At 39.0% G+C, this 22,327-nt stretch overlaps 2 protein-coding genes across 6 annotated transcripts in view; one reads left to right on the plus strand and one right to left on the minus strand.

Annotated features, from left to right (window-relative positions):
* GASK1A (golgi associated kinase 1A) overlaps positions 1-6,962 on the plus strand; it is a 91,592-nt gene extending 84,630 nt beyond the window's left edge. The window contains exon 5 of the mRNA XM_039336286.1: positions 6,923-6,962. Coding sequence (XP_039192220.1) covers positions 6,923-6,941 — 19 coding nt within the window. The 3' untranslated portion in view covers positions 6,942-6,962. The remainder of the gene's footprint in view (positions 1-6,922) is intronic.
* A 4,473-nt stretch (positions 6,963-11,435) lies between these two features.
* POMGNT2 (protein O-linked mannose N-acetylglucosaminyltransferase 2 (beta 1,4-)) overlaps positions 11,436-22,327 on the minus strand; it is a 179,284-nt gene continuing 168,392 nt past the window's right edge. For all 5 annotated transcript variants that reach the window (XM_039336290.1, XM_039336291.1, XM_039336289.1 and 2 more), the window contains one exon: positions 11,436-13,724. In XM_039336290.1, the coding sequence (XP_039192224.1) occupies positions 11,897-13,633 (1,737 nt within the window). In that variant the 5' untranslated portion in view covers positions 13,634-13,724 and the 3' untranslated portion in view covers positions 11,436-11,896. The remainder of the gene's footprint in view (positions 13,725-22,327) is intronic.

Below are 22,327 nucleotides of genomic sequence, written 5' to 3' on the forward strand. Positions count from 1 at the left end.
GACGGACATATGGCCTGTCCTGCTTGGGTGTGTATGAACTGGAGGGCTCAGTGGCAGTTGAACTTGCTTCCAGCCGAGAAGAATGCCTGTGGACGTATGGAGCGGGACGTTTGTCGGACCGTCTATTTAAGTGAGCCATGGCCTTCCGCTTGTCCTTGTTTTCCACCAGGTATGGGACCAGGGCCTCCCCAAAAAGACTATAGCCCAGATATGAAGCAGTCCCAGACGCTATTTTGCTTTGGCGTCAGCCTGCCAGTGTTGCAGCCACAGCATCCTTCTGGCTGTGATTGTCAATACTGCAAATACTGTATATTCTTGCTTTGACAATATGCAAAACTGTCTGGTATTTACTGGGTTAATACATAGCTTAGAGTGAGGGGGGGGGTAAAAAGCTCGGGAAAGAAAGAGGAAGTAAACTTTTGACCTTCACACTAATTGGATAATGTGACTTGTGACTACAAGATAAGGGAGGGGTTTAGCAAGAAAAGTTTAATGCCAGCAAAAGAAGTCAGATTCTGGCATCAAAACGTCCATGATGGTGACTGGCAATTTGTAGCTCTGTAATAAAGGCTTTAGGAAACATGCCTGAAAGTTCTTTGAAGTGCTTCATTAGTCGGAACCTTGACAGTGATGTTGTCTGCAAGGGACCTAGGTGCAAAGGTGGCCGACTGAAATGTCGTGTCTGCAGCATTAGTTCCTGGTGAGTCCGAATGTCCTCAGCAGGGATTCTGGCCTGAAGTTGACGAAGCCAACATAGGGCAGTCTGCACAAAAAAAGGGCCACGCAAGTGTCCGTTTTAATTGCCCATACTGCTGATTGATGCGTCTTCTGAAAGATGAGGTCCCATTTTCTGTCATCCGCTTTAAGTGCCTCCTCCATGTCCCTAATGGCCGCCTTCTGGGATACCAGAGGGATCCAGGTTTCGTCTATCTTGGGAACCTCCTGGGTCCCACTGAGATTTGTGGAAATGCTAAAAAACTGTTTATCAATCTTGTTTACTGAAGGAAGGGAGGAAGGGGAGGCCCACTGTTTTTTGATTTCATTAAGAAAAATAGGGGGACATGGAACGTGATGTTGTGCTGCCACCGTTGCAACAAATATCGGAATTGGACTGGAATTTGATGTTGCCTGCAGCAGAGGGAACTGATGAGGTCCTATGTTTGCCGTTGATGTGGCATGCGAAGTAGAGGAAGAGACAGTGTTGGAATGAACAAGCCTCCCGAAGGGGGGAGTTCAGGAGAAGGTTCCTCCTCCTCTGATAGGTTAATTTCCAGCTACTCCTCACTCTGTGGGGGTGAGAATCCGTTCATGGAGGAGTGTGCAGGAGATGTGAATTCCTGAAGTATAGGGAACTGCATAGGAAGGACATAAAGTTGCATGCCCAACGCAGAAGACCCCTGCCCGGATAGATGGAAAGACCATTCTGTTAGTGTGAGGTCCACAACCTTGGATGGCAAGGCCTCAAGGCAGCCATTGGAGAAATGTCTCCGATGTCTGCTCCCGAGGCCTGCGGCCGTTGTTGTGAAGGTGGCCCCTTGAGCTGAACCCGAGACGGTAGTTGTGTGTTGTGTAATTTCAGGTGGGGAACTAAGTGCCATGGGTGTCCCTGTGAGGGACCATACGCCATGGGACGAGGTTGAAAGACCTAAAGGAAGGTCAAATTCTGAGGCCACCAATCGATCCTTCTTCCAATCCGGTCTGTCTCTGCGCTCTGGAGAACTCCTTTTCCAGAGCCTGGTGCCTACGGCTGACTTGCTTTTTCACCAACTTGGAAGGCTTCTTTTTTTTTTTATTGAAAATTTTTTAAAAGTTTTTACAAAAAACAGAAAACAACAATACAACAACAAAAAAGAACAGGATTAAACAAAACAAAACAAACCTCCCCCAAACCTCCCCAAACCACCCACACCCTCCCCCCCCGGAGCTTCCCAGAGCACAATATAGGCTTAATTTAAAAAGTTAAAAAATATATATAAAAAGAAAAAAAAAGAAAAAAGAAAGATTAACAATAGAATATATATATATATATATATATATATATATATATATATATATATATATATATATATATATATATATATATATAAATTATAAAAAAGCTAAATAATCTTTTTTTATATCCAATTTAAATTGTATAAACTTTATCCATTTGTCCCAAATAGCAAAAAATTTCTCTTGCGATTGTTCTTTTAAGAAAGCTGAAATCTTTGCCATTTCCGCCAGGTAAGATACTTTAAAAAACCACTCCTGCAAGGTAGGCAAAGATTCCTTCTTCCAGTATTGTCCTACTAACAACCTTGCGGCTGTGATCAGATTCAACATCAATATAACCTCCTTTGCATCGCAATCAATAACTATACCTAACAAAAATAATTGTGGAGTAAATTTTACCCTCTTTCTAAAGATTCTCTGAATATTCCACCATATCTTAATCCAAAAAGCTTTTATATTTTTACACGACCACCAAATATGATAATAGGTGGCGTCCAAACAACCACATCTCCAACATTTAGGCTGTAGGTCAGGATACATGAGAGACATTTTTTGTGGATCAAGGTGCCATCTATAAAACATTTTATAAAAATTCTCCCTTAAATTCTGGGCTTGTGTAAATTTAAGAAAACCCACCTTACGATCCAACTTCCATCTATCTGCTAATTGTCTATATTGAAACCAAGAATAAGTAATATTTTCATGTACTAACTCTTCCAATAATTTTAACTGCCAGTTATGTCCATCCCATCTAAGTAATTGTGTATAAGACACCGTATCCATTTTAACACCTCTCCTTATGCCCTCTATCGCATGCCAAGGTATAGCCCATAGTGGTATTTTAAAATCACTTTTATAATATTTTCTCCAAACCCTAAGTAAAGAAGTTCTTATAATATGAGATTTAAAAACCCGATCCACTTTCTTATTAAATATTAAATAGGCATGCCAACCGAAAAGTAAATCCCATCCCTCCAGATGGAGTATCTCCAAGTTTGTTAAATTTACCCAATCACTAATTAATGTTAAAGCCACTGCATCGTGGTATAATTTCAAATTCGGTACCTTGAGTCCACCTCTCTCACGGGAATCTTGCATGATTTTAAACTTTACCCTTGGTTTTTTCCCTGCCCAAATAAATTTATTAATACCTTTCTGCCATTCGTTTAAATTAATCTCATTCTTCAAAATCGGTAACATTTGAAACAAAAAGAGAAACTTGGGTAGGACATTCATTTTAATCACTGCAATTCTTCCCATGAGAGATAGCTGCAACTTCTCCCAATTCCTCAAGTCTTTCTGTATCCTAACCCACAACTTTTCATAATTATTCTTAAACAGTTTTGCATTAGAAACAGATAAAATAACCCCCAGGTATTTTACCTTATTAACAATTTCAAAACCAGTCAGATTAGCCAAAATTTGTTTATCCCGAGTAGTCATATTTTTAGGTAATATCTTAGTCTTATTAACATTGATCTTGAAACCCGAAACCAGTCCATATTGATGAATCAGCTGCAATAACATTACTACAGAATAAATAGGTTGAGACAAAGTAACCACCAAATCATCTGCAAAAGCTCTCAACTTATATTCTTTTTTGTTAACTTCTATTCCTTTTATTTCCCGTGACCCTCGAATCTTGATCAACAAAATTTCCAATGTTAAAACAAACAATAACGGCGACAATGGACATCCCTGTCTAGTACCTTTCTCTATTGTAAAAACCTCTGACAAACCCCCATTAACAATAAGTTTTGCCGTTTGTTTTTGATATATCGCAGTAAAAGCTTGTAATATTTTTTCACCAAAATTCATCTCTTCAATTACTCGTAACATAAAATACCAATTCAGTTGATCAAAAGCTTTTTCAGCGTCTAAAAATATCAACCCTGCAGGAATTTGGTTATTCTTGTCCAAATATTCTAGTAAGTTAATAATTTGTCTGGCATTATTTTTCATATATCTACCAGTTATAAAACCAGATTAGTCCTCCTTCAGACCTCTGATTCTCAAAGCATATTCCATTTCTCTATACTGGGACATAAGAATATCCTCTTGTGAAATCTCCATCTTCCTTTCCATATCTTGAAATTTATCCTCAAAAAAATCAACTTTATCTGCGACTTCCTCCACCCTCGAGTCCAACTTCACCACCACGGAGGCCAGGCCTGATAAGGCTGTAACTATATCTTGCTTCAAAATAGTATTATTATCCTCTAATAACTCCTTCATTTCCTTCATTTCCTCTTTGCTTTCAGATTTGATCTGTAGAAAAAGCTGCTTCATTTCATCCCTAATGTGGGATACAGCATTTCCCATTATGTCTTTAATCTCTTGTGCAGACAGGCCTGGCAAAGGAGGGGAGGGTGGGGGCTGCGCTGGTGGTACAGGTTTAAGTTGTTGTTGCACAGTTAAAGTTGTGGGAGAGGAAACCACCTTGGATAGTATAGAAGGAGGTTGTCTCTTTGAAGCCATTTTTCAAAACAAAATTATCTCTTTCCTTCTTTCCCAAAAAAAGGGAAATAATAATTAAAAAAAAACAAAAATACTATAATCCTTAAAGTTCCAAAAAGAAAAAAAAAATCAAAAAAGGAATCCAAAGCTCACTCAAGAAGAAAGAAAAAGGAAAGTAGAAAGAGAAAGTCAAAAACAATCATTTAAGTCCATTTCCTTCCAGAGAAATAAGAACAAAGAGAAAAGAAAAAAAAAACCGAGCACTTTCAAAACGCCATCTTAATTGCTCTCTCCGTACCAGCAAAAAGGAACAAAGGGAAAAAAGACCAAAATTAATTAAAAAGGAAAAGTAAAATACTAAACTCTAAAAGAACATCCTTTAAACCGCCCTGTCCGCTTCAAAAGTAACTCACCGAAACTCTTTAACCGCGGAGGTGGAAGCGACGTTTCCTTTTGCTTCCGAAGAAGCAAAAACAGCTGGGAGGCGGAGATAAGCAGGAGCTCCGAAGGAGCGCTCCGTCTCCCCCCTCAAAGAAAAAATCCAGAGGGGGTTCGGAGGTTCTACCTCTACTCCTGCAGTCTCTACCCCTTCCCTTTGCCCGGGAAGGGGATTGCGAACCGCGGGCCAGCTGGTGAACGCTGCGCTCCGCGGATCTGACGCCGTCCCAGGAGGACGGCTACAAGGTAGCCGCCATCATCGCCACTGCCTACCGGAAGCTCCAACTTGGAAGGCTTCTTGAACGCTGTCTTGGCCTTAGATTTGGGCTTGCTTGCCACCTCCTATTCAGAGGATTTGTGGCAGCCGTAACTGGATGGAGGGACAGTGCCCCCTGGGTGAGGCAACATGGAGTCCTCCATCCAAGTTGAGCAGACTCAGGGAATCTGAGATGATGCTCTGGCAGACAAGCTGTTGGTGGGAGCGAAATTGGAACACGTAACAAGACTGTTCCCCTGACCATCCGACCAGCAAAAAAAAAATTCTCTCTGGGCTTCGGTCCCGGCAATTGGGTCAGATGCCGAAGGCATGTTTGGGGCCATTCTCTGGGCTCCACCCGGAGGCCTTAGGTGTCCAGGCAAGGTGCACCAGCAAAAGAAGGCCTCAATGAGGGGCACAGAGGGCCTGAGATGAGGCCTGGCAGAGGCAATGTGAATTCAAAATGGCGATTCCAAAACAAGGTGGTGGCCTGAGAATTGGGCCTAGGCAGTTAATTATTGGCTGTAAATAATGTTCCAGTTGATAAGGCCTAATGTAGTTGCTGTGTAGGGCTAGAATGGTTTCTCAGCTATGCTGAAATTAATGGCCTGAAGGTCTGTTGGACACGCCATGTAATGTGCTGAGGCCTTGGTTAATTATTTGGCTGATGGCAATGCAAGGCCGACCACGCAGCGCACCCAAAATGGCGGTCACGGCAAATTCTTTTAAGGCTTCCTGAGATCGATTAGGGGACTGCTGTGAAAGCCTGTCTCGAAAAGCAGGACCCTGATAGTTTTGCTTCAGAAACTGATTGCAACAGCAAGGAAACCTCCATTTGAATTCTGGGCTCATCAGCCATCCAAAATGGCGGCTGCAACTTTTGGGCCGTTTGAAACGGAATCTGGAGGCTTGGCAAAATGATATTACTCTGTGGGGAAAAGCTGGCTGCAGCGAAAAGCGCTGTGCAGAGAACACTGGGCTCCAATAAAACCTTTGCAGAAGCTGATAGCCAAAGTGAACGAAAAACCTCTGTTCGATTTCTGAGTTCCTGGGCCGTCCAAAATGGCGGCCGCGACTTTCAGCAGTTTAAAACGGCCTCCGAAGGTGTCGAGGACTCAGGGGAAAGCTCTCGGGCTGATAGTGGCTGCAGAGGGGAATTGGAAAAATTTGTCCTCCCCCTCCCCAGAGTCCTTGGAAAAAAACGGAGAAGTGCTTCCCCCCCCACACACCCAGAAGCCTCAAATCAGCCAATTAGAGGCTGCGCTGAGTCCAGTGTCTTGGGGAAATTTTTGGAGAAATTAACCTTCTTTGAGAGAGAATTACTAATTAGGGAATATAAATTTTAACAGTAAGGAGAATCCAACAATGGTATCTGACCTGCTAATTGAACTGAAGATCTCTAAACCTGAGAGCCAACCTTGATACGTCTTCAAGAGCTTGAGACCAAGTCAATACTGGATCTCCTAGCAAGAGGGGGCGTGTCAAGTTTGGCTACTTGGTCTCAAGAGCAGGCAGACAGTGAAAACCCATTGGTGGATTCTCCATCTCCTGTACTGGAGAAAGCAAACATCTTTTGAAGTAAACTGACCCATTGTGCTTTCATCACCAAAATTAAAAAGAGCTATGCTGTACAATCATGATTTATTTTCATCCTACCATTTGCTATATTACATTGTCTGCTATGATTGCATCATAGTTAGGATATAGACTTTTATAATGTCAATTGCTCTTGACATCTGTGACTGTTGTAACTAATTTCTGTGTCTATGCTTATTTTAGGATAAATACGAAAGTCTGAGAACACCAAGGGAGACAGAGGATAACAACAAACTTCAAAGAATATACTCAATCTGCCAGGTGAGTCCAATGAGCTAGGACAAAATTTGACTCATAAAAGGGTTGCCTTCTTAATTTTTTAGCCCTTCAAACTGTGTCCCCTTGCACTCACAGAGTTGCTTAATTTAAGCATTAGCAAAAGAAGGATATATATTAATGAGGATTAAGTGTCAGTGTAAAACAAAAGAAGGAAATAATTATCTGATTGCAATTAGAGTTGGAGTGAGTTTGTTATCTCACAATTTACAAAAATAAATAGGAAAAGCTAGGTTGTCTAAGAAGTCTCTCTTTCAGTGTTTAATTGAAAAATGTAGATCAAAAACAGTGACTAGAATGCACTCTTTTTGGCTCTTTGGGATGAATTAGAAATAAATGCTATTACAATCATATATATTACATGGCTGTCTCATGAGACTGACTTCACAGGAACACTGGAACTTGTTGGGCAATGTGTGTATGTAAACATACATATCCAGAAATATATCAGACTGAGTTGGGAGATTATAGACATTGAAGTCTAACTCATGGAAAAGATAGGTAGTAGAGTAAGCTTCTGTAATATGAGATAAATTTTCTGAAATTATATCAGAAATAAGGCTAGCTAGAAGTTCTCATATTTAATCCTAACACGAACAATTGACAGGTATTAAAAAACGAATAAAAGCATGTTGTTATCCTTCAATGAACCATCTCAGTGTGGTGTACCTCTAGTGCCAACTGAAATCTCCTTTCATACAGGTTTCTTACAGAGGAGCTCCAAAAATACAACTGCCTTTACAATGGACGCATAGTGGAAAAACAATTCTCCAAAGGCTTGACTTGAGTTTAAAAAGGAATATGAATGTATTCATCAATATTTGCATAATTGTTGTGGATTTCTACAACTGCACAATTAAATTGGATGTTTCAATAGCCAGAAATGAATTAGAGAAACTGCATCTCCAAACAACTGAAATACAGCAAGAAATGGTCTATCTCGAAAAGAAATTGTGCCATTTTAAATCCTGATCTTCCCATCACTTTTCCCCCACTGGTGCTTTCTTTCCTAATTTCTTGTGTTGTTGCCCTTCATCACCAATGTTTATGTAAGCTGAAAGGAAACATTATGGATGTTACAGAATCTGCAGATTGAAGCAGTGTGTAAATATTGTTACTTATTTCTTCTGGATCAATATCCTGATCTACTGCCATTACAAGTTTACTCCTCCCCTCCTTGCTTTATTTTATCTTGCTTTTGCATTATTTGGCTCTGAGATATTAGGGATAGGAAACATTTTGTTCCAGGTAATTTTACTGTCCAGCTCTGTCCTTCAACAGTGCCAACAGGTTGTCGGATCCTCTGGTTACCCAACACTTGGGCTACAGAAATAGTTTTCTTGCTGCTTCTATGTTACAACTTTCAACTATTATCACTACGCAGCTGTTTTGTCTTGCCCTTCTATTTAAACATACTGCTTTTGGCTATCTCAAGGTCAGACATATTGGGGGAGGATTTCAGGTGTCTTTTTTACAGACAACAGTCTAATGAAGGTAACCCATAATATCTATATTAAACAACACCAAGTTGTTTGGTGTTAAGATAGCAGTCATGGTACAACCAAAGCTTCACGGTATGTCCAGCACACAAAAAAGGCAGAGCTTCAATCATACTGTTACAATCAACATGATAATGTTTTTGAGCATACCTTGAGAACAAACCCTAAACCAGTGGTGGCGAACCTATGGCACGGGTGTCAGAGGCGGCACTCAGAGCCCTCTCTGTGGGCACATGCGTCATCGCCCCAGTCCTAGGCCTTCAGCTGGGTTTTATAAAACCTTTTCGCTTTAGGCCTCCGCCACCGTGTACAAAAAAAAAGGTTCAATCAATCAGTCAATTTCAACTTCTCATGGAAAAAAAAAGATCTTGCAAAGTTGAAATTGATTGATTGAACTTTTTAGTCCCACCCAGTCTGCCGTTACCACTGTAGCCATGCGCACCCAATGGGCCACGGCCACCCAATGGGCCAAACCCACCCGGCACCCGATGATGCATAAGTGGGTTTTGGATTGCAGTTTGGGCACTCGGCCTTTAAAAGGTTCGTCATCACTGCCCTAAACATTACAAACATATATTTATAATTGCTTATTATTTTAAGAAACTCCATAGAAGTACACGGGTACAGCAATAGTACGTATCTGAGATAATACTTGATTTCCCAAACACTATATGCTTAAATGGCATAGTTCTGCAAATAATACTATGGAAAAATGTCCATTTGAATAGGTCTCATTATTTTGGATGAATTCATAATTGTAACACAAGATTGAGGACAATATTATAGGGGATGTGGAATAAATTACTTGCTGAAAATAATTATGATTAATTGGAAATAGTCTCTTAGTTATAACCACTGCTATTAGGAAAAGAGGGACAGCAGTCTTATTACAAACCCAATTAATGTACCTCTAATTTTATATACTGGATCAATTACCTTTCATTTATGCATCATCTGGTGCTGGGAAGGTACAAATGGAAAGGGGAGACACTGCTTCCATTCATTCTCATCTATAGATCATTGGAGTGACTTTTTTCAAGTCAGTACTTGTGTGAGAAAAAGGCGGAATTGCAGCCCATTAGGTATTTTTGAACTCTCAAATCCCTGAGTATTTTTTTTTTGTTAGCTAAAGCTAAGGCAATTTGGAGTGCATAAAAATCAGGAAGATTCTTGGCAAAGCTTCATCTATACCAGTGTTTCTCAACCTGTGAGTCGGGACCCCATTTGGGGTCGAATGACTATTTCATGGGGGTCGCCAAACAACGCAGTCCGCCATTTTTTCTCCTTTTCCTTGGCTGTGCTACTCCCTTTTATTCTATTGGCTTTTGAAAGCCAATAGAATAGACTCTCTTGAATAGAGCCTAATTCAGTGGTTCTCAACCTGTGGGTCGGGACCCCATTTAGGGTCGAACGACCATTTCACGGGGGTCACCAAACAACGCAGTCTGCCATTTTTTCCTCTTTTCCGTGGCTGTGCTACTCCTTTTTATTCTATTGGCTTTTGAAAGCCAATAGAATAGACTCTCTTGAATAGAGTCTAATTCTATTGGCTTTCAAAAGCCAATAGGAATTGTCCAAGCTGTCTCTGCCCTGCTGAGCTCGCCAAAAGTCCCATTCTGCAAACGGTGCTGCAAGTTGTCTGCAGCGAAGGCGAGCTGTCTGGAAGTTTCCACCCCTCCCTGCTGAGCAACTACTAAAAATGTAAGTAAAAGAGGGCCAAGGGTGGGAGGTGGGAGGCCGGCGGGCGCAGGGAGGGTTGCTGGTGTGCATGGGGCCCGGCGGGTGCCTTACCTCCCTTGGGCTGGGCCAGCTGATGGCCCAGCCGGTGGTCAGCCTGTGCCGTCTCTGCCGTTTGTCAGCTACGCCTCGGCCGGCGCAGGGGGCGGCACCACGCATGCGCGGCGCTCCCAGGCAGGGAAAGTCCTCGACTTACGACTGGTTGGGCAGTCCTTGACTTATGGCCGGTTGGGGTTGCGGCATTAAAAATGTTGAGAACCACTGATCTATACTGCCTATCAGGGAAACTGGTAACTACCTCCCTGGTGGTAGTTAAAAAGATGGTTAAAAAGATGACCAAGGAGTCTACACTCGGATATTAAACTAAATATCACTAGTTGCCAAAATTCCCCTTTCAATACATTTGGTTGAAGAAGATTCTGTGGGAATTTTACTTTTTGATTATAAATAGCCACTTGGGCTGACATCAAATATCTCAATTCTTTCTAAATTTCCTACCAGTTTAAAAATTTAAATATCTCAACAGTTACATCCACGTTTTGCTTACAGCAGGGGTCTCCAACCCCAGGTCAGTGGACTGTTACTGGTCCGCAGCATGCCAACAAATGGGCCACACAAATAAGCAAAACTCCATCCTCGGGATGCAGGCAGTATTCAGAACCACACCCCCTCCAGTCTGTGGAAAAACCTTTCTCCATGGCACGGGTCCCTGGTGCCCAAAAGGTTGGGGACCTCTGCCTTACAGGATGATATTTCTTGTTATATTAATGAACAAAGATCTACCATCTTCATAGACTTCATCTTTATATTTTTTATCAGATGTCCATCCTAGGCATTAGGATTGGGTAAAAAAAATACTCAACCATTGTACTTTTGAAAAATAAACACTCTACTACAAAAATAAGAATAAAAAGCAATAAAACAAAAATAATTTAGGGAAAGCATCCAGAGCAGGATTTCTGGAACTCTTTCAAACTCCTTATTAACAGCTCTGCTTTAGATCATATGATCAGGAAAAAATTTTCATTGGAGGAAAAAGTAATCTGAACAAATGGTCAATTGCATCTTCCATATGAATGCACTGGGGGATTTTTCTTCATCTTTTGCCTTTTCAAGTCAAAAGATCATTTCATCTTTTGCTGGCTTTTTCAACCATATCAACATTGATCATCTTCAATGTCCTATTCAAATTGAACAGAGTTTATTTAATGCATAAATATCAAAGACAAATGTGCTTGAATAGGTTTTAAATAGTTTAATAAATATTCTGGTACCGAATTTCTGCTCTGGAATACAGAACTTTGGGGGAACAAAAAAAAATTAAAAATTGTACATCCAGTATAACCAAATTCCAGTATAAAGCTATATTTAAAAGATTTACCACACAAAAGAGAGAAAAGTTCCTAGAACAATCAAGATAAAACAATTATTCCACTCTGATTTTGTAGCCTCATGCCTGTTACTTCTTTAAAAAACTAAGAGAGTTTATCTACCAACTGGATGTAATGTTACACAGAATGGAGAAGACATTCAGAATGCAATAAAATGGACACATAGGCACTATCATGGTCTGCAAGTTCTTATCCATCTTCTTAAACTACAGAACACCAGGATTGGGTTTGTCTTCTTTGAAGCTAGAGAATAATTATGTACTGCAAACTAACATATCTGCAAAGGGCCCAAGGAGATTTTTGTTGAAAATGCATCGGATCCACACCAAATAGTTTGTGAATGGCTTAATATTGTCTGAAAATGTATGGTTTTGGTGAGACAAAATATAAGGCATGTACGTATTTTCTCCTTGCTCCTGAATCCAAACTTCATATTTTACTTCTCTGACCTTCAAGTATTTCAGGTTCCAAGGGATTTGCCAAGATACAGAGAGCTTAGCTTCACTGGTACCCTGGACAGAGGCCTGGCATTTGGCATCTCTAACTTTGCCTGGATAGAGGCCACTAGTCCACTTTTGCTTCTTAGGCCCTGGTTTGGTTTTCACCGTTTGCCTGATCACCTGGATAAGGGAAGCAATGTTAATTTTGGTGTCCTGGTAGATACGGAAAAGCCATTCTGGGTTACGGCAACACAGATGCCGGGGAACCTCATTGCTCTTTACAATGCGATCTTGCTCTGCTTTGTCCAAGTGGGCAATTCCTCCTTGATCCCAGGGTCTGTCTGGATAAGTCACAGTATTCTCCTTTTCAGTGTTTTGCCATGAAATGTACTGAAGATCCATACTAGGAAGGGTAGATAATGTCTTGTAAGGGGTGTAATGTTCAGGATTTATGGCAAAAGGGAAGAGTTCCACAACAGTGGCTCCTCTTGGCAGGAAGAGAGACATAATAAGTTGAGCTCCATGCATGCTGACAAGCATGGATGCATTGCTAATCAAGCGTACTATCTCTGAAAATGTATGGTCTTCTATGGAAACGGTAATGGTTTTCATCTGAAATTCTTGAGCAAGTGCCAAAATTAGCTCTGCCTCATTTAGGATTAGTCTATTGATGGTTCGGCTGAACAGTATTATATATTCCTCACCAGGTATTTCTTCCAAGCTCACATTTAGTCTCTTCATCATGAATGTTTTGAACTGTCGGATCTCATTGCCAGAGACCAGGATGTTGGCTTTCGGCCCCTGGGGCTGAACAAAACCATATTGATACCAGGTTGTGATTTTAGACAGACCCACATATGACTTGGTGAAGCACAGGAGCCGCCCAAGTGTTTTAAGCTGCTCTCTTAGGAGTGGTTGCTTACTGCTAAGCAATTTGTATAGCTCAAAGTGTAGTCCTTCACCCCAGCCTTCCATGAAGAATAATCTGGTCTCCAAGTCCATATCTGGGAACTGCAGCATTGTATAGAAAATTGGAAGGAGATCATCATGGAAAACATGCATCAAATTATCTGGATTGAACCTATTCATAATGAGTGCTACATCAGGAACAAAGACAGGCTTTGGCATAAATTTCAGAGCTGCAGCAGGCAGTTCTACAAAATTGAAGTATTGGGTATTATGGTCCTCCACTGTGGAGAGATCAAGCAAGGCAGGTTGAAATCTTCTGGAGCCCAAGTTTGGAAGCATGACAGAAGAACTGCTATGGAAGAAGACAAATTCCTCAGCTTCAGTGGAATAACAGAGAGACTCAAAACGGCATATACGATCAGTATGCATCCTGCCAGTGCACACCATCTTGGTGCCATCTTCTACCAGAGCTTGAAGTGCAGCATGATAGTCAATGCTGACCTGAGAGAGTTCCTGGGACTGGCGCATGAGGACTAACTCCTCTTCCAGTACAAAGACATGGTCGTGCAGCTTGATATACTTCCACAGCACAGCAGCAAGGATGCACACTAGCAAGGCGTTAAATACTGATGCTATGTTCATTCTGGACCCAGGTCCTAGCAAGTGGGCAGGTGGTGAACACTAAGGAAGAGGGATGCATTCTCAGTCTTCTTTATCATAATGGAACAGAGACCTAAAAAAACAAAGTAAGAGCAAAAACAGTTACGGTTATAACAGTCATTTAAAGTTCATTATGTTGTTGTAAAGGAATAATGGCTACTCGCCATCTCCCCCTCCCCCCCCCCGATAAATTCTTCAGTTTTTGTGCAAGAAGGACTGCAGATAATGTTTAAAAATATTTTTTGAAACAGCTGCTCCAAACAGATTCACTCTAATTTTAGCCTTGCTCTCTAAACAAAAATACATGTTACATTACAGACTGATAAATAGTTGCTACATACCAGCAAATCATTTCTCCTCTTAAAGTGCTCATATAAAACTTTACTCATGGACACTTTTATGAAAGAAAGTATACTTATAGCCCCACAGACCTTCTTTTGTCCCAAACCAACTATGTGATTTATTTTTAGTTTTGTGCCTTATTTCTTGCAAAAAGAAAACTAGCAGGGAAAAAAGGAGAATCTTTAAATTTCAATGTGACATATGATCACTTGCATATGTATAGAATGACTGCCTAATGGATATGCCAGCCAAACAGGAGCATTTTACAACTCTAACCCTGTATCCATCACATACATGTAGATTAAAGTTACAAGCTATATACAAACAACACACCTGAGCATTTGGTATTGGTTACCCTTTCCCACTTTTGCATCCCCAGAGAGAGAGAGAATCCCCTAAAGAGGCTAAGAAGATCCTCAGCAGTTTTTTTCCATGTGTTTTCTCCATGTGTTTCTTACCCATCACCCCAACCATCAGCATTAGAGAAGTCAAAGCAAGAGCTTGTGCTTCATCTATTCTAAGGGATCCTCTTGCCTGCTTCTGAAGGGGCGGTCTGAGTGAGCTCCAGTTGTCAGGGGTGGCCTATTACTCCAGCTGACTCTTCTCCCTGCGGTCAGCCTGGGCAACTGGGTAATAGTAATAGTAGTAAAGTTGGAAGGGACCTTGGAGGTCATCTAGTCCAACCCCCTGCTCGGGCAGGAAACCCTACCCCATTTCGGACAAGTGGCTGTCCAGTCTCTTCTTAAAAGAGACTGGACTATATAATCGCTATAGTGTTGCTGAATAGTTACGGAGGGCAGAGAAATGGAAACAATTTATCAGGGAACATTTTTACAAAGCTAAAATATGTGCTGGGAATTGGAAAGAAGGTTCTTATGCTTTATAGTAGTTAAAAGGAGAGGCAGGTGGGCAGGCAGGCATGCACACAGATCAGAACAAAACAAAGAGCTAGGAGAAAAATGGAACATCAGCCAAAAGAGCACAAAAGAGAATTAAAAAAAGGAAATTATCCATTTTGATCTCCTAGCTCTTTATAAAAGCTATGGTATCTCAAACCATCAGAGAATCAGCCCAAAATAACAACACTGCACTCTTTCTCCAAGAATTATATTGTTAAGAAATAGGACTATTTGTGCTACTATTCCCACCAAAGATTAATATCTTAGATTGCAAACTTTCAGGATAGAGTGCAGTGACATCATACAAGTGGACGGGTGGGTAGAAAAACCCTCAGTCAACATGGGAACCTAGGCTGAGGAAGATGAAAGGTGCAGTCCAAGAGACCTCAAAGAACTCTTAAGCTGATTTATATATCTCCCTCCAAAGTTAGCATTTTGATCCCACTTCAGAACCATAACTTAATATCTTAGTTTGATACAACCTGTTACCCAAATTAAAAAAATGTTCTGGCTTGTTTTGTTTGAAGGCAGGAGCAAATCTAAAATGGTATTTTGCTGAAAAAGCAATAATTAAGCAGTTAAGAGATCACTTTTGTAACTAGCTTCCTGGTTATGTCAACAACAGAGGATTCAATGATATCAGATAAACAGGCTTTAATATGTCTAACTGTGTCAAATTACAATCCAATTCTCTTTACAATCCAATCCAAGGAATTCACAGCAAATTTTGACCAAATAGGTCCTGGTACGAGAAAGGATTGCCATAAAAAACAAAACAAAAAACAATAAAGAAAAACTGTTAACTTGGTGGTTAAGATACTAGGCTAGACTGGTATAGTTCTAGTCTGATATGAAAGCTAGCTGGGTGAATTGGGCCAGTCATTCTCTCTTAGGCCAACCCCCTTCACAGAATTGTTATGGGAAATACAAGAGAGGAAGGAATATAAGAATATAAATATAATGGTAACTGTCTTAGTTATTTATAAAAATAATAAAGATGGGATAGAAAGTCTTTTAAAAAGCTTAATTTAAAAAGTGTGCAGTTCTGAATGCAACAACTCAAAAATTAGGGGAGATGGGCAATAACTTTTATTCTGCCCTATAGAAATACTGGACTATGACTCCTAGAATCCCAATCACTAACCAGAAAAAAATAAGACAAAACTAAGGGAAGGTTAACAGGTGAAACAACAGGTTTGAAATGAAGAAAACAGTCCAGCAAGATAAGCGAGGACAGGAAACTGGTTGACCTATTTTGTTTCGATGATTTTTGATCTGTCAGATGTATTTTAGAATTAAGATACTAAATCTAAGGCAGGAGAATGAAAATTTACCCACCACTGGATATCTCTTTATTTTGATGTTGTCAACTGTTCCAATGGTGACATTTATGTAACATATCAAAAGAATACACACTACTCTTTTTTTTTAATTAAAATTTTTATAAACATTTTACAATATCCCCACCTCTCTCTCTCCCCCCTCCCATTAGCCCTCCCCCCTTCCCAGAGCTGAGTACAGAGCTAAAAACAAAAAAGAACATAAAAAATTAAATAAAGATCAATCAATTATAGATAAATCCTAAAAAATTTTAGAACCCCTTTAACTCCATTACAATAAAATCAACAAATCTAACCATAACAACTTTATACAATAAGTTATTCAAAAGCTAAATAATACTTTCTAATCCCATATTTGTTCTGAACAAAATTTACCCATCTTTTCCATACAGAGTTGTATCTCTCTTGTGAATGGTCTTTCAGATAAGCCGATATTTTTGCCATTTCTGATAAATAAGAAACTTTAAAAAATCATTCCTCTAAGATAGTCAAGGAGTCTTTTCTCCAATATTGCCCAATCAATAACCTTGCTGCCATAATAAAATTCAACGTTAAAATAATCTCTTTACTATCACAATTTTCAATAATACCTAACAAAAATAGTTGTGGTGTAAATTTTATCCTTCTATTAAAAATTGTTTGAATATTCCACCAAATCTTAATCCAAAAAGCCTTTATATTTCTACAAGACCACCAAATATGATAATAGGTTGCATCCATACAACCACATCTCCAACATTTGGGCTGTAAATTAGAATACATACAAGACATCTTTTGTGGATCAAGATGCCATCTATAAAACATTTTATAAAAATTTTCTCGTAAATTTTGAGCTTGGGTAAACTTAACATTCCTAACCCAAATTATCTCCCATGTATCTAATAGAATCGGCTCTTCAAAATTTTGAGCCCACTTAACCATACAATCCTTAACTAATTCTGTTTCTGAATCCAATTCCACCAAAGCATTATAAATTCTTTTTATATGGGCTCGATTTTGATCTCTAATTTGTTTCACCAAATTGGCATCTTCCGCAATGAAACCCATTTTTTGATCTATACTCCATCTTTCTAATAACTGCCTATATTGAAACCAAGAATAAATAATGTTTTCTTGCGATAAATCCTCCATCGATTTTAATTGCCACTTATTCCCTTCCCATTTAGTCAATTGCTTATAAGAAATCCTATCCATTTTCACCCCTTTCCTTATCCCTTCTATAGCGTGCCCAGGAATTCCCCACAGTGGTATTCTAGAATTTAACCTATAATATTTCTTCCAGACACGCAGTAAAGCAATTCTTAAAACATGGGATTTAAAGGCCCTATCCACCTTGTTATTATAAATTAAATACGCATGCCATCCAAATAATAAATCCCATCCTTCCAAGGAAAGTATATCTAAATTTGTTAAGTTAACCCAATCACTGATCAAAGTCAAAACCACCGCATCATAATACAATTTTAAATTCGGCACCTTAAGTCCACCTCTCTCTCGAACATCTTGAATAATTTTGAGCTTAATTCTTGGTTTTTTCCCAGCCCAAATGAATCTATTAATCCCCCTCTGCCATTCTTCTAAATTTGCCTCTTTCTTTAAAATAGGTATCATTTGAAACAAAAAAAGAAATTTAGGCAGAAGATTCATTTTCACTGCAGTAATTCTCCCTAATAAAGATAATTGCAATTTCTTCCAGTCATTCAAATCCTTTTGCATTTTAAGCCATAACACTTCATAATTATTTTTATAAAGTTTTGCATTAGAAACAGTTATATAAACCCCCAAGTATTTTACCTTTTTTACAATTTCAAAACCTGTCAAATTAACTAACATTTCCTTATCCAAAATAGGCATATTTTTGTTAAAATTTTAGTCTTATTATTATTAACTTTAAAACCAGAAACTTGCCCATACTGATTTATAATCTGCAACAATTCTACTACTGAATCAGCTGGTTGAGACAAAGTTACAACCAGATCATCTGCAAAAGCTTTTAATTTATATTCTCCCTTGTTAATCGTTATTCCCTTTATTTTAGATGATTCACGAATTTTAATCAGCAAAATCTCTAATGTTAAAACAAACAACAATGGAGACAGAGGATACCCCTGTCTTCTGCCCTTTTCAATTTGAAAAACCTCAGATAAGCCTCTATTAATTATAAATTGCGCTGATTGTTTTTGATAAATATTTCTAAAAGCTTGCAAAATTTTTTCCCCAAAATTCATTTCTTCAACCAATCTCAACATAAATTGCCAATTCAACTGATCAAAAGCTTTTTCCGCATCTAAAAAGATCAAACCCGCAGGGATCTGGTTGTTTTTGTCCAAAAATTCAATTAAGTTAATAATTTGTCTAACATTATTCTTCATATACCTCCCAGTTATAAAACCAGTCTGGTCTGTGTGTATAATTTGACTCAGTACAACCGTGAGTCTATTCACCAAGATCTTTGAAAAATTTTTATAATCTGTATTCAAAAGAGATATAGGTCTATAATTCTTAGGTAGAGTAAGATCTTGATCCTCTTTTGGAATCAAAGATATAAAAGCCCTTCTCCAAGATGGAGGTACCTCCAAGCCTAATAAGATACTATTAAAAAGTTCCTTTAAAGCAGCGGTTCTCAACCTGTGGGTCACGACCCCATTTGGGGTCAAACGACCATTTAACGGGGGTCGCCAAACAACGCGATCCGCCATTTTTTTCCCTCAGCTGGCGGCACCGTGCATGTGCGCCGTGCATGGGGGCCGCACCGCGCATGGGCCGCGCATGGGGGCGTGCCATATGACCGGGGTCGCCGGTATAAAAAGTTTGAGAACCACTACTTTAAAGGCTCAATCATCTCCTCGTGTAAAGTTTTATAATAAATTGATGTCAGTCCATCCATGCCAGGTGCTTTACCAACTTTTAATTGTTTAATTGCCTTAACAATTTCCTGTGAAGTGATTAGCCCATTAATCTCTTCTCTTTGATCATTTGTTAGTCTAGGAAAATGAGCATCTTGTAGATATTTATCTATATCCAAACTCTGAACCTTCTGGCCCATATATAATTTTGTATAAAAATCTAAAAAAGATTTTTTTATCAATTCTTTCTGAAAAACCACTTTACCATTATAATTTATTTTATCTATAATTCTCGACCTCTGTTTTTTCCTTAACTGATAAGCTAACCACCTACCCGGTTTATTTGCATTACAAAATGTATTATGTTTCATAAAACTTAAGTTGGTTGCAACCTGGTCAGCCATTAACATATTAAATTGTGATTTAAGCAAATTTATAGAAGCCTTAACATTCTTATCCGAAGGATTCATAATTAATATTTTTTCTTTTATTTTAATCTCCTCCTCCAATTCTTTTTGTTTTTGCATTTGTTTTCGCCTATAAGAATTATTCATTTGAATCAGAACCCCCCGCATATAGGCCTTACTTGCATCCCAAACCATTGCCATTGAAGTTCCCTTAGACATGTTTAAAGTAAAAAATTCCTTTAGATATTCTCTAAGTTTCAATACATTCACTTCATATCTAAACAGATTTTCAGTCAACCTCCATGATCTCCTTTTCAGGAGTTAGTTCCAACCATACAGGGCTGTGGTCAGTAAGTGTCCTTGGAAAATTTTTTACATTTTTAACACTCAAGTATAAGTCCGTGGTAATCAAGAAATACACACTACTCTTTGTCAGAAGAGTAGCTGATCTAAAGAGAAGACAGTGTGCTGTATGCACAGAGGCACTTCTTAATCTGCTGGATTCTAGACAAAAGTCATACAGTCTTAAACATTTCTTGCCCACATTCAGCAAGACCTAGGTATGCTTTCAGCAAGGAAATGAGCATAAATGGTTTCTAAAGGGTTTCAAGCCCATGGGGATCAATCAATCCTTAAAGAACAGGAAAGAGACAAGAATTATAAATGAGTAGCCCTGTTGAAGGAGAGAAAGACATTGCTGTTTTCCTAAAATCTGAATAAAATAGCCTGAAAGGGAACATAATCTAACCTCCCCAGGATTATACTATCCAGGTTCAGATTTTTTTAAAGAAGAAGGGGGGGGGAACAAACTGTGAAAGATTCAATCTATGAACTTACGTCACAACAATAATTCCCATCATTAGAAAAGCTAATTTACCTAGTTTTCTTCAAAAATGCTTAACAAGACAAGTGCACAACTATGTACGTTCACTAAAAAGAAACTTGACCTACCTGCTAACATCTGAAGATTGCTTTCATCTCCAGAAACAGAATGCTCCCATATGATCATATTGCTTAAGTTATCTGACTATGTTTGTAAAAGACATGCTGGCCGCATTACAATGAAAATGAAAGTGCAGTAGTAGATGGATAGATCAACAACAGGCTGCACATCGACCTTTTGCAACATCCAATGTGCTAGCATATAAAATGACAATTGATGCAGTTTTAGTGTAAAGAGATGAGTGCTGGGAAATGAATTCACTTTGGTAATCACTGATTCAGTATTACTGATGGCACATAACTAAGATGAAATTCTTGCAGTTAATATGGATAGTTTTGTGACAGCAATAACTCATTATGCCACTACTGTGAAAGAAGAAATCTGTGTCAGTGACCTCTGGGAAAGAGACTGGATAATAAAATGTTTTGGTCACCTATCAGGAGAGCTAAATAGTCCATTCTCCTGGAGAGTCAGTCCTTTGGAGTTCCATGTAATGCTGAGATTCAATCATCCTAAGTCTACAGTGTGACTACATTTATACAGTTCTGACAGCATTTCAAACAAGCTATCCATTGTGAATCAGTTAACTACGTGTATGTCTGTGTTTGAAAGGTTGGATTAAATCCCCGATTGTTGCTATAAAGAGTTATTGTACCTCACTCTGTCCAAAATGCTACTGCTTGCACTATTCTGGACCTTCCTCTCACCCCACCCACCATATCTATCTGTCTGTCTGTCCATCTGTATATCTGTCTTATCTATCTCCTGTCAGATCATTATAGCTGACCTTCATAAGCAGCATATCCCTGGGTAGCTCACAACCAATAAAATAATATCAGTTTAAAAAACATAAAGAACAACCTAAATAACTTCCTGGTATTCTTAAATACAACACATACCCATACAGCCAGAAAAAAAAATGTTTCTCTGGGCTCCAGCCATTACCATCTCAAGATCTGGAAAAGCCAAATGTTTATGGCTTTTTGGAAGTTAGGAAGGGAAAGTCCTGTGGGATCTCCAAATGATAAGGGCCACCAGCAAGAAAGCACCCATGTAGGTCCCACTGGGTGGCAACATTTAAGGACTTGGAGTGCACTTACCTGACAAATCTAATGAAATGATCAGATTCCCTTAGCGAAAGGTGGTCTTGCAAATAACCTGGCCCTGTGATAGTCTTTAGTGGTAACCAATTTTTTTATAGTTATAATTATTGCCAAATATTGATTGGATATTCATGAAAGAAACCAATACAAATTTCTGGTATTGACACACTGTGCCCTGCATATAAGGAAATTATATCTGAAAGATCTCCTGGTGGCTCATATGCCCATTGATTCAAGCATCAGTGATGGTCAGTTCAACTCCTGAGTACTAGAAGAGCCACAACTGACTTTTTTGATCTGGCTCCAGTACTTTAGAATAGAGTCCTACCAGAATTACATGTGAAGTCAGATTTCTTGACATTTAAAAAAGCCCCCAAAATCTTTCTTCTCCCTGGGGCCCTATGAAGCTGATTAAAAGGGTGAAAAAACCCTATTTGAATTATGGGACTATTCTTTATAATTTAAAAGCTCCTTATGTTTTGATTTCATAACACACCACAGTCTGTTATAGTATTGTTATTTCTATTCTTTATCTGTATTCTGTTTTATTATAGCTCCATAACAAAATAGATTTAGTATTATGCAACTAGAACGATCAGAAGAAGCTGCCTCCACTACTGATTTATCTACAGTAACTCTGGGTTTTTGTAAATTCATAGAAGTTAAACTATGACAGCTGAATTAATTTGGGTTAAATACAGTAGTTTAATAAACAAAATAGGAAAATCCTTAAAATGAGCTTTTGTTACTTGCATTTACTACTCCATATAATCACCACTATAAGATACATACTTCT

The sequence above is a fragment of the Crotalus tigris genome, unplaced genomic scaffold (assembly GCF_016545835.1).
Source record: "Crotalus tigris isolate CLP2741 ecotype Arizona unplaced genomic scaffold, ASM1654583v1 scf7180000017666.27876245, whole genome shotgun sequence".
NCBI lineage: Eukaryota > Metazoa > Chordata > Lepidosauria > Squamata > Viperidae > Crotalus > Crotalus tigris.